The following is a 17,126-nucleotide window of genomic DNA, read 5'->3' on the forward strand; positions in this document are numbered from 1 at the left end:
ATCCCACTCTTACATGTGGTATTGGACACATTCTGGTTTTGGACTTTTTTCTTACAGTAAAAATTAAATACCCACATCTGCTTTTTTCTTTTCTTTCAAAATCAGCTACCTTAATTCACAACAACACAACTAACAGTATTTGAAGAAAATCTTTCCTGTTGGATTGGACAAAAATAGCCATGTAAATATTTTTGTTGGAAACTGAGCTTTCTACATATGCTGAGTGAATGAGTCCTACTAAGGACTGTCTCCTGCTATGGAATGTTTTAAGACCACAGAGATTGAAGAATTAATTGTTTATACAACATGTTTTGAAATTTTTCTTCACTTTGTTGTAAGACAAAGACCAATAATAATACTGGTATCCTGTCTTATTTTTTTAAATAAAGTATTAATGGAATCCAAGCTTTTAGCAAGAAAGTAAGAGCTTTTTCTGTTTTGAGAGATGTTAATGAACAATAATCATGTGTTATGCTTACATTATGCATTGGAGTCAGATGTCAGTGTCTGGCCCCTCTCTTATCTCTTGCTGGGTTTTTTCCCTTCTATGTAAGTTTAACTTGAGCTCTCTCTGCTTCTGTACACTTCTGCTGAGGCACCTAATTGTCTTCCTCACCTCCTTTTAGCTTTTTCAAGCTCTTAAGTTTTGTTTGGAATTGGGTGTTTTGTTTTGGATTACAAAGCTCCCACTGACTTGAAATTTTATTAGAGTGATGTAAAAATTGAGAGTTTACTGAGCGAAGCTAAAAAGCAGATGGTCCATCACACGTCTCTTATTTTATATTCTATTCATTTTGACTTATACTAGTGAGCTGAGAGAATAACTTGCTAATATTTCTTCTGGAAAGGTGTTTAGCTTCGATTGGGTCAATCCAAGGGTGGATTCCACACCTTTTCTCTTGTCAGCTTGTTCTAATACTCAATTATTGTAGTTGTTTTTTATTTGATTTTTTTTTTCCATTTGATTCCAGCCATTGCCTTTACGGCAAAAGGTGCTGCAAAAGCCCAAGTGCTCTCCAGCAATTGCTTTTTTCTACACTCATCAATTTTTCTGAATGTTTTCTGTTTGACTGAAGCTGTGGTTCTGGATTGGTTTGCTCAGTGCTATATGGAGGCATATCACAAATTTTTTGCTTAACTGAAGACCACGTGACCTGCATGGATAATTCCTGTTGTCCTGCTTCAGTGGTGGTTCCTAGATGTTTTTTAGAGTTACCATTTCCAGGGTGTATAGTAGATTAGTTCTAGCTAATTTGACTCTCCGTCATTGCCTGTGTTATTACACTTTGTTTCATGTGTCCTCCGTATTTAGTCTTAGTTTATTTCCTGATCCACTCATATTTCTGTTTGTTATTGACAGAATAATTTTTTAGTTTCCAGTTATTTTCTCGAGGTTAATCTCAAGTCATTTGGTTTGGCCTTTTTCTTATCACTAGTTCAGCTTTAGAACTTCTGTTCTCTTTATATGTCCTTAATTCCAAGACCTAATGAAAATTAGTGTTGGTGACCTGCATCTCTTTGTAGTTAGCTCATCAGGGCTCAGAGGGCAAAATTATTTGGGCTTGCTGTTTTTCTTATGTTGTATAGTAATATTCCTGGCTAGAGATGGTCTGTGGGAGTACACAGGAGATTAAACTCCTCTGCGTGCGAGATGGAGCTTTCCTGTAACTGCTGCTTCCAGTATCTGCTGCCTTGTGCTTTTCGTCAGATGTGTGTGGTTGATTCATCAGATGTGTGATGCTGTTGTCCCTCTGGGTATGTTCATCAGCAGTTTGCCTGAGGACTTCATAATACTTCTGAATAGAGCTTTTTTTTTTTTTTGGTGTGTGGATAAAAAATCCCGTGTTCTGTCTCTGGGTACTGTTCTCTTACCTTCTCCCTCTGCAGGCACAGAAACGTGTGACTGCACATTATGTACATAGAGTGTTTTTCTTTCATTTCTTTAAATGATTTTTTAAATTAAATTTTCTCTAGCCAGGCCTTTTTTTAATTAATTTTTTTAAAGTGACTTATCCCAGCAAGGTGTAGATTAATTGTTAGCTGAGCTCTCTGTTTACAGAAATCTGCCCAAGAGATTGATCTCTACTCATCTGAGCAGTATCGAACACCACTGTCTGCTCAGGGCTGTGCTGTTTGTAGATAATAACTTTATTCTGAGATTAGTCTCAGCAATATCTGTCTTTGGTACCTGAAATAGTGAGCTGATGGGCAAGTTCAGATGTACCTGTGCTGTTTCGAGGCTGAATGTGTGCCTCAAGTGGTGCTCATAACAGATGTGGGCAGTCCCCAGTAAAATTATCATGAAAGGTGAAATGATTTGTGCTCACATCAGTGGAGCTGAGGTTGCAAATGCAGCTGGGTATTTTGGGGAGTATTTGGTCTTTTGTTCAAAATGATCTGAAGTGCTGCTAAAGGCTCTGGTGCTTTTTCAAGATAGAAAGACATTGTGTATCTTGATTCAATTCGGGTTGGCTCCTTGCATTCTGCCAGTGGCTTAAGAGCACAAGTCCCAGGAGAGATCCTCTTTGAGGAATGCTGGAGCTTACCTAAATAAAATGCTGCCAAACTATAATGGAAAAAATGGCTTTGTTCAGAGCTACTCCTTAAACTTCTGAAAATGAAGAGTATTTCTGGGGTGGATGATGAGAGGATCTTTATGAGAAAAACTGAAATCCTGGGAGCATATACTTCCTAACCTCCCACTTTCAATCTGAGTGAAGGAGAAGGGCAGAGATAAAAAGAACTACTTTTTTTTTTTCCATAAACTGAACTATTATTTGAGCTAGGGCTCTTAAATGTTATAGGGTAATTCTTCAAAAATTTTGTCCAACACTGTATTTTGAGTTAATTTAATGTGCTTATTGGCTACTTGCTGTTGGCCCTTAACGTTGTCTTAAGGTTATTAATGTAACTCAAGGCTGTGCATATCGTTTTCCAATCTGTAGCTCAGAAACACTGCTTTGCTATTGGATCTTTTTTGCTATTTTTTGCTAAGACAGAAAATGAAATACTAAAAATACAGATGATCAGTTTTCCCTTGGAAAACAAAAGGAAAGATTCTCTGTGGATGTGACTGAAGGAGCAAGTACATCTTTGTTGTGTAACAGACCCAGGAGACTTGCCTTTGGGTGTGTGGTTTTGCTCCAGTATTGCTACTGGTTAATTATTTAAAAGTAACATCTGCTTTCCTAGAAATGATTGTGTGTCAGTAAAGTTAAGAGTAGGAGATGCTGCACACAGTGAAATAAAATTTCACAGTCATAGTTGGGAATGTCTGCCTTTCTTTTCCAGCTCCTTTGTTGAGGGTGGAGCAGGGAAGAACTGTTCCGAGAGCTTGTATCATGTTGAAGTGAATGTTAAACAGATTTTGCAAAGTGTAGATGCACATTGTTTGGTTCTGTGAATTCTGTTCTCTGTGGTTTACACTCATTTGCTGCAAGTTGCCTAAGCTTGGCCTTTCCAGGGCTATACCAAGTGTTACTGTAAGGATGTTAGTCTCAATGAGCAGAGGCTGTTCCTAGGGCTGTGCTGTTTGTGCAGTTACCATTTGGAGGAGAGCAGTGTGGGGTAGCATTGCTTCCTCATCCTTTGCAGTTCAGGTGCAAAATGGTCCCTTTAAAAGAACTCGTAAGTTTCAAGAACTTGGCAGACAAAAAATGTCTAAGGTGATAGTGTGTGTGAGGAAGTTCGATTTAAAAGTGCTATTTTTGAGGCTTCTTTTCCCAACCTTTTTGTTTCCATCAGTTTCTTTTATTTGGGCACTGTTCTAGGTCTGCTCCAATTTTTCCTTCCTTTCCCTTTATTCTTCTTCAGTTTTTCTTTCCGAAATAGTATCTCAGTGAAAGTTACGGAATTAATATGATATTCCCTGTTAAATAGTTTGTGCTCTTTCTGAGTTTATATCTTCCTTTTGCTTGTGTGCCTGAGTGCTCTCAGCTGCAGTTGGCAGGTGAAGTTCTGGGGCTACAGGTAGTTTGTATGCAGCTGTTTATCTACTGACCAAAAGGGCCCATCTGTTTCTTGTATACTTCTCCAGCAAGAGTGTTTTAATGGTCACTTTTACACTCTTGTCTCAGACTCATGATTACTATTTTCTTCTTTTAGAAAGAAAGAACTTGCAGCTACCAAGAAGGATCGAGTGAATCATTGCCTGACAATATGTGAAAACATAGTTGCTCAGTCTTTAAGGTAAGACACTGTCTTTAGTTTGTTGCTTTAGAAGTCACAGCTGATCTGGAGTGTTAGGTGTTTGGAGGATTCCTCATAATAACTGGTGTTAAATGCTGAACTTCAATTTAAAACTGAAATGGCATGTTTTGTGGGTTGTTTTTTTTAAATCAGCCCAAAATCTAAGTAGTGCTTTTGTTTAGCTATTGGTAGAGCAGGCATTATCCTTCAACTGCAGACAGAGAAACTTAGGCACAAATTCCTTGCCGAGTTCTGTAGGAGAGATCAGGGAAATTATCTCTCAGTGCTTTAATACACTGAATGTCTTCTCCTCGTATATAACTGTGTTTAATATGTGTGGTTGGATTATGAAACTCCCTCAACAATAACATTGGTGTTTCCTTTTCATCCTGCACATTGTAATTTTCTAATGTTTGTTTCTTTAGGAATTCTCCAGAATTCCAGAAGCTGCTGGGCATTGCTATGGAGCTCTTTCTGCTCTGCAGTGAGGATGCGGAATCTGATGTCCGGATGGTTGCTGATGAATGCCTTAACAAAGTTATTAAAGTAAAAACTTTTACTACCAGATTTTGCCTCTTCTTGGTGCAGTGGCCTCTATGAATTCACGCTGATGGGTTTTTTTTAGTTGCTTTTCTTATTGTTGATAATAGTTCATAATCTAAGAGGTTAAGTAAGCTTCTTTACTAAATTCTGTACATGCTCTCAGGAGAGCTTTTTATGCCCAGATCAACATATTTAACTTATCTTCTGTCACTCATGGATCTGATCCGTTCTTCTCTTCAGTTGTTCATTAGCTTTGTTCTCTTCAAGTTAGCCAAAATAAGAACATGAACTTTTCTAAAATCATCTTATGTGGGAGGAATACTCTATTGTTGTTCTGTAAACAGAAAGATACTTAGCATGAGGAAAGGTATGCTGGAATTCAGGTGGTGTGGTTTGCTGAGACTTGGAGGAGCAGATTTTAGGCAGCAATTAGAGTAAATGTGGTGTTCTGGATGTTGTTTATTGCCCTAGTGTGATCCAGAATGAAGGGTTTGTTAGACAACAGCAGATAGGCATTCATGTGAGGTCAGGTGACATCTAAATCTTGATTCAAGACAAACCTTTTGAGTAATTCCTGACAGCTGCTGCTTCCAGGATGGGTTTGCCTTCACCTGCCTTTTTTTGTTTGGTTTTTTTTTCCTCTTTTCTTTTTTTCTGAAATACTTTAAGTCAACGTGATGTACCTGCATAATTCATGCAGTCGATGCAAAGGTTGAGTGCTTTGGAAATATGCCATAGTCATTCTCTGTGGCAGGCAGGGAAGGGTGTGTACGAGTAAGCAAACTAAACATCCCTATTTCTGTATGGATTTCTCTCAGTTCAGTTTGATCCCTGAATGAATTAAGATTTGGGGTTTGAACCTGTGGCTGAAAGTTGTAGTGTATTACATAATGATGGGATGAGGAAGTGCCAGTGCCTTGATTTTTGTTTTGCCCTGTAGCACTTTGCTCTATTCACTTTGGTTTAAATGTTTTTCCATTTGCAGGAGTTTTAGCACTCTGTGAAATGCATACCCCATTACTTAACTTAATTTGCTTTAACAGAGGTTCTGAAACAGTTCTGAAGAATGCAAACTTCCTTCTTTCCACAAAGCTCTTGTGTAGGCTTGGTATAAAATTTACCTGACAAATTCCCTAATGGTTTGATGTTGTTGCTTTCTGGCATGTTTCAAGGTAGCTTGAAAAACTTGAGGTTTTTTCCACACGTTTGTATGGTACTTTGTTTTGGTTTAAAGATTGAAGTGATTTTAAGTGACAGAGTCTTCTATCAGTCGTGAAGCTTGGCAGTTGGTCACAGCTCTGAAATGGTGACAGTTGTGATATTCCAACCAGATGGATCATAGAATCACAGAATTTTAGGAGCTGGAATGGACCTTACAGATCACCTAGTCCCAACCCCCTGCCATGGGCAGGGACACCTCCGCACTGTCCCGGTGGATGTATCAGGCTCTTATCAAACCTGGTCATAGTTTGTATTCTGTTTCCAAGTTCTATGCTGTGAGGAAGCAGCTTAGTCTTTAGGCAGACACTCATGTATAAATGCAGAGACAGAAAGCTGTGCAGTTTTATTTCTGGTTGTGCAGGTAGCAGTGATGCTTGTGTTGAGTGGAACAGAGACATCAGGGCCCTAAACTTGCTTGTTGGTCAACATTCAGCTTTTTTAGTACCTCAGGCATTTTGGAGACTTAATTCTTTTGCTAGATAGATGCTTTGTATTTTCTCTCTTGAAATATAAGGTTATAATATAAGCATTACTTGTGTGTCTGCCTGGAGTTTATGCTCATTAGTATAACTGAAAAACCTAACACTTCTATGTAGACAAAACTGAGCAAATAGGTTTAGATAAATATAGGTCATCCTCCAAGTATCACTACACTTACCTGTGTGAACCTCACAGGCAACATAAATGGCTCAAAATTTCAATTACCTTGGTGATACCTTTATTTTAAAATAAAAATTACTTATTTAGGAGTTAGCAGATTTCTGTGGGTAAGGTGTTAGTAAAGCTGTCTGATTTCTGAAGCTGATGCATGATGTAGCATTCTCTGTGCTAATGATACTCGTGAGACTGTTCACACAGACTGGAGTGCAGCTGGTCTCAGTAATTGGGATTTATTATTTGTAGTAATTTAGAGTTGAGTATGCCTATAGTCTTTTTCCAGTTGGGATGACATTTTAAATTCTAGCCTGCTAAAAATATAGGTATACACTAGCAAAAATGTGTGTTCTAAGGACAACTTAGCCTTGAAGGAGCTGATGCCTTTTTTGTGTTGCTTGATATCCTAATATACAATGGCAGTGAAGTTCTCATAAAAACTAAGTTTTGTGAAATAAGTCCTACGTACTGTCATCTGGACACCTGCAGTCTATAGCTGGGGTGCTTAGAAAGGTACAGCCCAGGTAAGATTTTTCAGGGGAAGGTAATACCATTATATTGTAATGACTTGGTATAACTGGGGTGAATGGAGTCTTGGGGCATACAGTTTTAGGCTAGGGAAATCATGTTCTGGAGGAGTCACAGGCACTTCAGTGAGTGTACTAAAGCAGTTGTGGCCTTTAACTCAGCACTTGCAGTCAGATTTTGTAGTCATGGAGTTATCCTGTGAAAATGTGAGTTTTATGATGGGCAGTCAGGAAAGCACTTAGAAAATTAGAAATTAATAAATTGTTGGGTAGGGAATAAAGAATTAAAGACTAAACATTATAGTACTCTGAAGCCACAATGTGGACAGTTAGACACTGTTGGAAGCTCTTGTCTGATCTGAAGAAGGGATGGTGGAAATGTTCATAGTAGTATGCACTGGGGAAAAAAGTGAAAGAGAAAGGGTAACTGTATGTATACAAATTATTCTGTATGAATACATTATATATAGCAGATTACTTTCATATTTTTATATTCTCTGATATTTTAAAGACAGAGAAGGACTGAGTTGATGTGAACAAAAAATTACAGCTTATCAGTGCTTACTTTCATTTCATGTACCTTGGTTCTTAGCCAGGCTGCAGGTTCAAACTGCACTGCATGCTCTGTCACTGTATGCTTGATTGGATCTTGGGATGAGACATTTCTGGTGTCCAGAACACCTGGTGGTACTAAATGGATGCAGAAAATAGGCTGATTTATAAAAGGAGAGGTTTTCAAGGGCTGTTGAAGGTAGTGGTACCAATACAGCTTCAGTTTGGGAAACAGTAGGAGGCTACTTGACAGTGGGGGTGTATAGCAGGGAATACCTCTTGCTGCTTGTGAATACTATTCTGGTGTTTTAATATTCTGTTCACGAGTATCTGTTCCTGGTGGTTGGCAGAAGGCAGCATAGGTTGGCTCTGCTTGTAGGCTGATCCATATGGCCTTTTGCAGGTACAGTGGGTAAAGCAGTCAGTACTGACTGCAAATAACTGTTAGTTTTGTGGAGTTTGTCTCCATTTGTGTGAAGGATGAAGGTGTCCCTCCTCAGTATTTATCACTTCCCTGGTTCTACATCAAATGTAGGGACCATTGGACAGATCTGTGCCTTTTGTGAGGCTGTTTTATTGCAAGTGTAACATTGTTCCTGTAAGGTGCCTCCCTCTGATACAGTGTGTTCTCAATGCATTTTATTGCAGGCTTTGATGGATTCCAATCTTCCCAGGTTACAGTTAGAGCTGTATAAAGAGATTAAAAAGGTGAGTTTCTTTCATGTCCTTCTGAAATATGGTATTTAGTACATGTTTTAGTATATTGGAATGTAGCATCAGTGTAAATAGTTTCTTTTAAGATCAAGGTCAAAGCTTCATTTTGGAAGGATTTGTGGCTGTTTAATTTCTTATTCTACCAAATTCCTCACTGTTGGCCCCATTGTTTAGATTTAACCACTCCTGAAAGCTTATCTGGCAGAAAATGTGTGAGCATTTGGTGTGAACAGCAGTCTGAATTAACCTTAGTGACTCCCCACCCAAAGGAATAAGGCATGTTCGTGATGTTTGCTCCATTGACTGGCCTGGAAAGAGTAACTTGAAGCTAAAGGGTGGTGAAAAGTAGATGGAGGACAGTGACATTGTTAATTGACATAACCTCTTGAGGAATCGTTTGATCAAGACTTGAAGTAACCTGATAAAAGTACTTTATGAATGTGTGATGTGTACTTACAGCTTCTTACAAAAGTATAGGTTAAAATAATGAAGCTTCTCTCAATTTTTTTATGTCCACGAGAACAAATTTAGTATTAGGCTTTTGAAGTCTGTGGCTACAATAGACTAATGCTGTGTTCAGGACAGTATCACTGAAATCATGTCTCTTGCATCTATGAACATGTTGTATATAGAGAAAATATAGGTGTTATTTGTCGTGGTTTAACCCCAGCCAGCAGCCAAGAACCACGCAGCCACTCACTCAGTCCCCCACCAACAGGATGGGGGAGTGAATCAGAAGGGTAAAAGCTACAAAACCTCATGGGTTGAGATAAAGGCAGTTTAATAGAGAAAGCAAAAGCTGCACACACAAGCATAGCAAACCAAGGAATTAATTCACTGCTTCCTGAAGACAGGAGGTGTTCAGCCATCTCCAGGAGAGCAGGGCCCGTCACGCTTAACGGTTCCTTGGGAAGACAGATGCCATCACTCCAGATGTCCCCCCTTCCTCCTTCTTCCTCCCACCTTATATACTGAGCATGATGTCATATGGTATGGAATATCCCTTTGGTCAGTTTGGGTCACCTGTCCCAGCTGTGTCTCCTCCCAATCTCCCATGCATCCCCAACTTCCTTGCCAGTGTGGCAGTATGGAAAGCAGCAAAGGCCTTGACTCTGTGTAAGCTCTGCTCAGCAATAACAAAAACATCTCTGCATTATCAACTCTGTGTTCCAGACAAAATCCAAACATAGCCCCATACTAGCCTCTGTGAAGAAAGTTAACTCTACTCCAGCTCAAACCAGCACAGTTATCATATTGCTTTTTGTTTTATTTTGGGTTGTTTTGTGGGGAGAATGATAGAACTCTGGAAAATAACAGAAGTTACAAAAGCAAAGTGCATAGTTTTTCTTCTGTCAGATGTGGACTATATATAGGCCCTGTATTAATATCTTACTGTAATGTTTTACATGCAATATTTTTGAGGGTATGGAAATGAACATCTAGCTAATTAACTGAAAACAGCCACCACAGAAATTGCTCTGAAGTTTCTGCACGTTCTTACCAGGTGCAGAAGGAAATATTTTATTGTTCAGGTAGCATGTGCTTCTTGAAAGGTGCTCTCAAATTCATGACAGGTGAGAGGGTGCATTCATAACAGGAGCACCCAGCAGACTGAATTTTGTTTGTGCATCAGTTGGATCACTGGAGCCATGCCAGAATCTGTTGTTTGGCTGCAAACCTGAAAAATGCACATTTTGTCATTCTGATGCAAGTATTTTTTACTTGTCATGCTAACAAGACTGCAAGCCTTTGATATACTAGCTAAAGAAAGGAAGAAAGAAATGACAATTTTAAATATCTCAGCTCTGTCTTCAGACAGACTTGATTTGAGAAGCATTTTAGTTGGGTTCAAACTAGAATCCTAGAATCATAAAGGTTGGAAGAGACCTTCGTGGCCTTTATCAGGAGTACTGTGGTCAACAGGACCAGGGAGGTGATTCTGCCCCTGGACTCAGCACTGGTGAGGCCACACCTTGAGTACTGTGCTCAGTTCTGGGCCCCTCAGTTCAGGAGGGACATTGAGGTGCTGGAGCTGGTCCAGAGAAGAGCAACGAGGCTGGTGAAGGGACTCAAGCACAAGTGCCATGAGGAGAGGCTGAGGGAGCTGGGGGTGTTCAGCCTGGAGAAGAGGAGGCTCAGGGGAGACCTTATCACCCTCTACAACTCCCTGACAGGAGGTTGGAGTCAGGTGGGGGTTGGTCTCTTCTCCCAGGCAACCAGCAGTAGGACAAGAGGGCACAGACTCAAGCTCTGCCAGGGGAGGGTTAGGTTGGATATTAGGAAGAGATTTTTTACAGATAGAGTGGTCAGGCATTGGAATGTGCTGCCCAGGGAGGTGGTGGATTCACCATCCCTGGAGTTTTTCAAGCTGAGACTGGATGTGGCACTTCGTGACATGGCCTAGTAACCATGGTAGGGTTGGACTGGAAGTTCTTGGGGGTCTTTTCTAACCTGGTTGATTCTATGATTCTATGACCTTTAAGGTCATCAAGTCCAGCCATTAACCTACCACTGTGCTATAACCCCTAAACCTTAAACCATATCTTCCAGCATCAGATCCAGACACCTCTTAAACACTTATAGGGATGGTGACTCTACTACCTCCCTGGGCAGCCTATTCCAGTGCCTGACCATCCTAACAGTGAAAAGATTTTTCTTAATATCTAGTCTGAATCTCCCCTGTCTCAGCTTATGACCATTCCCTCTAGTCCTCTCACTGCAGGCATGGCAGAAGAGACCAGCTCCCACCTCTACAATTCCCCTTTAGGTAGTTGTAGACAGCCATGAGATCACCCCTGAGCTGCTGCTTCTGGAGGCTAAACAAACCCAATTCCCTCAGCCTTTCCTCATGCAATGTGTGTTCTAGACCTTTTATGAGTCTTGTTGCCCTTCGCTGGATGCTTGACATTACCTAACTACATTAGGTAGACAGTTTCTCCTGGACATATATTGACTTCCGTAGTTTTCTGTATTTTCAGCAATACTGAAGAGCTGTACTGTACCCTTAGACACTAACCTAAGGCGTTCTGGCTCAAGTCAGGTGCACAACTGAAGGTGTCAGTACAGGCAACTAGATGCTAAACCTCAGCAGTCAAACCATTATGAAGTGATACTCATCCGTGTGTTGTTTTTCCCTTGGTGTGCTCAGAAGCTGAATGTTATTTATTTGCATATCTTCACTGCTGTCAATTTTATGCTGCATTTATAGCTATGCAAGTGTTCCAGTGATTTTTAGACTCTCGTATCATCAGTGTTTCTTTGTTGGTTGATGTCTTTCTCTGTGGTATTTGAAGCAGATTGCATCAGATTGGAGATCGCAGACATTTCCTTCTCTTTTGTGGTTTTCCTTATTATTCATTTTGGGTCACTCAGAAAATTCCTAATACCAGCTAGAAAAACGAAGGAGTCATGGAGCTGACTTGACTTCCTTTTGGCTAAAGGAGATTTATGGCTTCCAGACAACTTATATTTTTCTCTGTTTGCATAAAGTGTATACTATTGTATATATAGTGTCTATTATAGGCATTTTTTAGGCAATGATGAAATGTAACAATATATACTCTGTCTAGAATGGTGCTTCCAGGAGTCTACGTGCTGCACTCTGGAGGTTTGCTGAGCTTGCCCATCTAGTCCGGCCTCAAAAGTGCAGGTAAACACACCCTTGTAATGAACTTTCAAAAGAACCTTGAAAAAACACACAATTGCTAAGAAAACATGACTGTTCTGAAGTTTTAATATATTATTAGGAGGTTAGGGAATTCCTATCACCTTATTCTCTCTGAAGTAGCTCCATTGATTAGCAAAGTTTCTTTTAATGTAGTTTTTGTTCTGTGCTGTGCATGACTGAGGGGAAGAGGGGGCAAAATTTGTGAAGGTGATGACTTGTATTTTTTAATGTATTCTTTTGTATTCAGAAGACTTTTCTTCCTCTGTTCCCTGTAGCTAACAGGTACATTTTGGTATGATTTAGTAATACCACAGATTTTGAGTATGAAATAAAAATACTTAGGTGGGTACAGTTGTTCTGATCTCAGATTAGTTTTTTTCCTTTTTCACACTTAGGCCATACTTAGTGAACCTTCTGCCCTGTCTGACTCGAATAAGTAAGAGACCTGAGGAGTCTGTACAGGAGACATTAGCTGCAGCAATACCGAAAATCATGGCAGCGTTTGGCAACTTTGCAAACGACAATGAGATTAAGGTATCTTCCTCTCCCTTGTTATGCTTCCTGTTACATCCCCAAGTGCTGTAAGCTATTGGCATTACCAATCAGATGCTCCAGAGAGCAGTGTTACAGGTACACGTCTGAATGAAGGCAGAAGTTGCTCTTGCTTGATGTACCTGAAGTAATGCTTTGAATAAATGAAAAATACGTTTGCTGACTGCTTAATTCACTTGTCTCCTTTTCCGTTTCATGAAAACTCAAGTAAGGTATGTTTGTGTTTAGGTTTTATTGAAGGCTTTCATAGCTAATCTCAAGTCCAGTTCTCCTACTATCCGTCGGACAGCAGCAGGATCAGCAGTAAGCATCTGTCAGCATTCACGAAGAACACAGTATTTTTATGCCTGGCTATTGAATGTACTTTTAGGTAAGATTGGGGAAAAAATTTGAGTTGCTTTATATGTAACATGACATCTTTTTCCATCTAAGACCCTTCATCTATGCTAGAGCTTCTCAGGTAAAGCAGGGAGAGAGAGACTACCAGTTACACTGCTACTGCCTTCTGTCTTTTGTGTTGTGTGATGATGAGATGTCTATAGCTATTTTTATCTGTCTGCTGCAATGCTAATCAGTAATGTTGAAAAGAAGCAGCCAAAACTCGGGAAGCAAGTAGCTTGTTGGAAACTGCTGAGGTCTCAAGATTCTGGGAGAACTTGCTCAGGATCAGACTGGCACAGGTCACCAGCCTGGTTGTTAGTGTAGCAGGTCTGAGGAGGGCGTGACTGTTGTGCTTTGGGCCATGAAAACATGCCCACATATTTTTTAGAAGTACCACCATGTAGATTCTGGTCTAACTTAGACCAGAAATGGAGTTGTTTTATTTAAAAGCACACAACTTTGCATAAGGTATTGCTTCCATATTTCATCAGCTGGGAAGTTTGCCTGGTCTTTGGGTTGTTTTGCAAGTCATGATGAGAAGTTCTCCTGGATTTCAGTGGATAGTTGCCTCAGTTTTGTTACTGACGAGGGATTCTTTACTTTGTAGACTATATTTCAAAAGGAGAGGTAAGGAAGACCAGCAGATATATAACATGTTACTATGTTAGCCTTGCTTTTTTCAAGGAGGTGTGAAAGATTCACATGCCATGTTTTGACTTTCCTCCCTCTATGTGACTTGAAAAGGGTGTACTTGTGTGCACACATTGGTCTTTCTTCCCTTAAAGGTGATGTTTGATAATGTCCTGGCAATGATACTGAATTCAGACAGAAGCACTGATAGCAATTCCGTGAATTGATTCTGATTTTTCTTTTTCTGCTCTGAATAGAAGGTTGTGCTTTCTTACATAGCTTACATTTGTTCTTAGTATGTTTTGGGGTTGACTGTGATTAGCAGGTAGGTATGTGGGATAAGGTTGTCAATACTTGAGGGAGGGAGCAAAGTGTAAATGTCTCTGATTAGGAACAGTAGTGTGTGTGTGCATGAGGGAATTCCATTTAGCCATAAACTGCCAAGTGGAGAGAGGAGGCACATGAGAGGAGCAAGTGAGTCTAGATCACTTTGTGAAAGCATCAGGTGTTACAAGAAAAAAAGATATTTTTTTTTTCAATTGAGTAAAAAGGAGTAGAGAACAGGGAAGGTGAGACAGGGTCCTCTGACTATTCTTTCACATTGCTTAATTGTCAGGAATATTAAACACATATTTTTAAATGTTTCTACATTTAGAAGCCATTCTTAAGTTGCTGCTAGGTTTTGGTTGTTTTGGTGGTTTTTTTAAGTGAAAGAAGTTATTATATGGACCACACAAAGTAACATTTGTGTTGAAACTAACCACTGTCAGTAAGTGATTTGGCTGCTTCTTTTCCACCCTCAGGCTTGTTGGTTCCTGTGGAAGATGATCGTCCTACTCTTTTAATTCTGGGTGTTTTACTAACACTAAGGTATCTCATACCTTTGTTGCAACAACAAGTCAAAGATACCAGCCTGAAAGGCAGTTTTGGTGTAACAAGGAAAGAAGCAGAGATTTCACCTTCACCAGAGCAACTTATACAGGTAAAATATGAATAATAACCCTTGCCTGAATAGTACTAAGTGGAAGGAAAATAAATAAATCTTGATGCATCATTAGTTTGATGATAAACATTGCAAATACTTTTCTCAAATTCCTATTCATCTTGGTAAATGATAGTAGGTCCAGTAGAATTACTAATGAATAATGTTGAGAAATCTCAGAAAAATGAACCAGCAGTACTTGTTAGGTGCTTCCAAAGGAGCCAGAGAACTTATGGTGTTCTCTGACGTGATTCTTCCTTCTATAACAATGAAAAGAAACAACAGACTTCTACCAAAAAGGCAGTTCAGTGGCTACAATTGATTGACATTTTCTCCTTGGAAGAGTATTGTGAAGGTTAGATACAGCAAGCTTCACTTATGTTTAATGCACCACTGAAATTTCACATTGAACATGACAAGACACATAGTCTGTTGTATCTTCACAGAGACTTATCCCAGTGCTCTGTTGGGTTTTAGGTTTATGAACTGACTCTGCATTACACCCAGCATCAGGACCATAATGTTGTGACTGGAGCTTTAGAATTACTCCAGCAGCTCTTCAGGACTCCTCCACCTGAACTGCTGCATGCCCTGACTGCCCCGGGGGGCATTGCTCAGGTCAGTGTATCCAAAGATGAACCTGCCAGCAGGAGCCGCAGCGGGAGCATAGTGGAACTCATAGGTAAGCTGTGCTTTTGGTAATTTGAGTAAAAGCAGATGAACATACATCATCAACTCTGTTTCTCAGTGTTAGCTAAAAAAGCATGAAGGATAAAATGGAATGTACCAAGTGATGCATGACTTTCTTTTTCCCCCAGGTACAGTAAGTTTTTTGCCTCCTTCCTTTAAGTGGGTATACATTCATTGAGTAATGACAAACTTCAGAGTTGTTTTTTGGTTTATTTACAGTTTGTGTTGTTGATTTTTTTATTTTTTTTTTTTTGTTACACAAAACAACTTAACTGTGGTGACAGATTTTTTTTTTCACCCCCAAAATTTATGTTGTTCTTACCAATCATCTGACAACTGTGATTCATAAAAGCTGAGCTAATCAGTATTTGTATTAATTGAGAGCTCCTTGCTGAATACCAAAACCAGCATGAAATTAAAGCATGACTTGAGTTTGTCCATAACTCTTAAAATCAGCTCTCAGCTTTCTTGTCTGTGAAGTGCATGTTCTTACAATTCTCTTAAATGCTACTTACCTGTTTCAAGAGAGTCAGTCTCTGATTGGATTTCTATAAGGACTTCTCTATTGAACTAGCAGATCCTTCAACATTGCTGCTATTGGAAGATAAATGAGAAAATATGTTAAAAGCAAACTTTGCACAAGTGGCATAGAAAATTAAAAGTAATTTGATGGCAAATGATGCAAAAAACTTGAACTTCAAAAGCAACAAGTTTGCTGTTTCTTCCTGGCTTTGGTTTTTGGGTTTGTTTGTTTGTTGGGTTTTTTTCCCTTCCCATTCATGGCTATTAAAATTCCTTCATGATTCAGCAGCTCTGTCTTTGCCCTGATGTGTTACTTTCTGTGATTTGCAGCTGGAGGGGGGTCTTCATGCAGCCCTGTTCTTGCGAGAAAGCATAAAGGTGATTATTTCCAAAACCAAATCTTTAATTGCATTCCTTCCTGATTTTTTTGGGGCTTGGGTTGGTTTTTTTCTTCCCCTTCCCCACTTCATTGTCTTGCTGATCTTGGGTCTTCATTCACAATTGCCTTTGTGTTATCAGCTGAGCTTAATCACTGTAAATATTTCTGATGCAATTTCTGATATTGCAGTCAAGATATTCAGAAATTATTTAAAGCAGTATAATTTTTTTTTCTGTAGTTCACTGGCAAAGTTATGGTGATGATTATTGATGCAGTTTTCACTTCTAAAGAGGACATGGAAAAAAAATCTCTGAACAGGGCATTTTTCTTGTTGATGGCAATACTTAACCTTTAATGTATCTCACAAAATAGTTAACCTTCCTGTTTTTTATGCCTGTTTTTTCCTTTGTACTTCACTAATGCACGTGCATGTTTGCATGCTTTCATATGATGCTTTTTTATTTCTTTTTCTGTTCTTGAGGGTTAATTCTATGTATTTTTGTCTTGCTGTATATATTTTAATTTCTTTCTTCAATGGTCATTAATTTAGCAAGATTTTAAAGAGTACAGTTTGCTCTGAAGTATCCTTTTCCCAGTTTGTGCATGAAAGTACTTCATATCTAATTATATGCTTATACTTTGATTGAAATCAGTCATGTCACTATGAGAGAATCAGTCTAGATACAGCTGTGTAACACTTTCATCTCCTGCTTTAGGTGAGCAAAATGTTTCTTCTGCAGTGAAACTGTGTGAGTATAGTGCAGTCACTGCAAGCTTTTGTAAGCAGAGAGATGTGCAATGCTGAAAAGAAAACCTTTGAAGAAAAGTAGTTTAAGACTAAATAAGATTATAGGAACTTGAAGGACCATTATAGCAACTAGCTTAGGCTTTCTCCAAACTTGTCTTTCCATCTTTATGTGCAAG

The 17,126-nt window shown here is 39.3% G+C and overlaps 1 protein-coding gene across 1 annotated transcript in view; it reads left to right on the top strand.

The window, feature by feature from the left end:
- Nucleotides 1–4,104: 4,104 nt before the first annotated feature.
- The window catches only part of HTT (huntingtin), a gene marked incomplete at its 5' end in the record, with an annotated part of 69,433 nt that continues 56,411 nt past the window's right edge, over nucleotides 4,105–17,126 (top strand). The window contains 9 exons of the mRNA XM_009075182.1: nucleotides 4,105–4,188; nucleotides 4,614–4,734; nucleotides 8,334–8,393; nucleotides 11,969–12,048; nucleotides 12,462–12,600; nucleotides 12,847–12,988; nucleotides 14,433–14,611; nucleotides 15,089–15,293; nucleotides 16,154–16,201. Coding sequence (XP_009073430.1) covers nucleotides 4,105–4,188; nucleotides 4,614–4,734; nucleotides 8,334–8,393; nucleotides 11,969–12,048; nucleotides 12,462–12,600; nucleotides 12,847–12,988; nucleotides 14,433–14,611; nucleotides 15,089–15,293; nucleotides 16,154–16,201 — 1,058 coding nt within the window. The remainder of the gene's footprint in view (nucleotides 4,189–4,613; nucleotides 4,735–8,333; nucleotides 8,394–11,968; nucleotides 12,049–12,461; nucleotides 12,601–12,846; nucleotides 12,989–14,432; nucleotides 14,612–15,088; nucleotides 15,294–16,153; nucleotides 16,202–17,126) is intronic.

This window comes from Acanthisitta chloris, unplaced genomic scaffold (genome assembly GCF_000695815.1).
Source record: "Acanthisitta chloris isolate BGI_N310 unplaced genomic scaffold, ASM69581v1 scaffold1405, whole genome shotgun sequence".
Classification (NCBI taxonomy): domain Eukaryota; kingdom Metazoa; phylum Chordata; class Aves; order Passeriformes; family Acanthisittidae; genus Acanthisitta; species Acanthisitta chloris.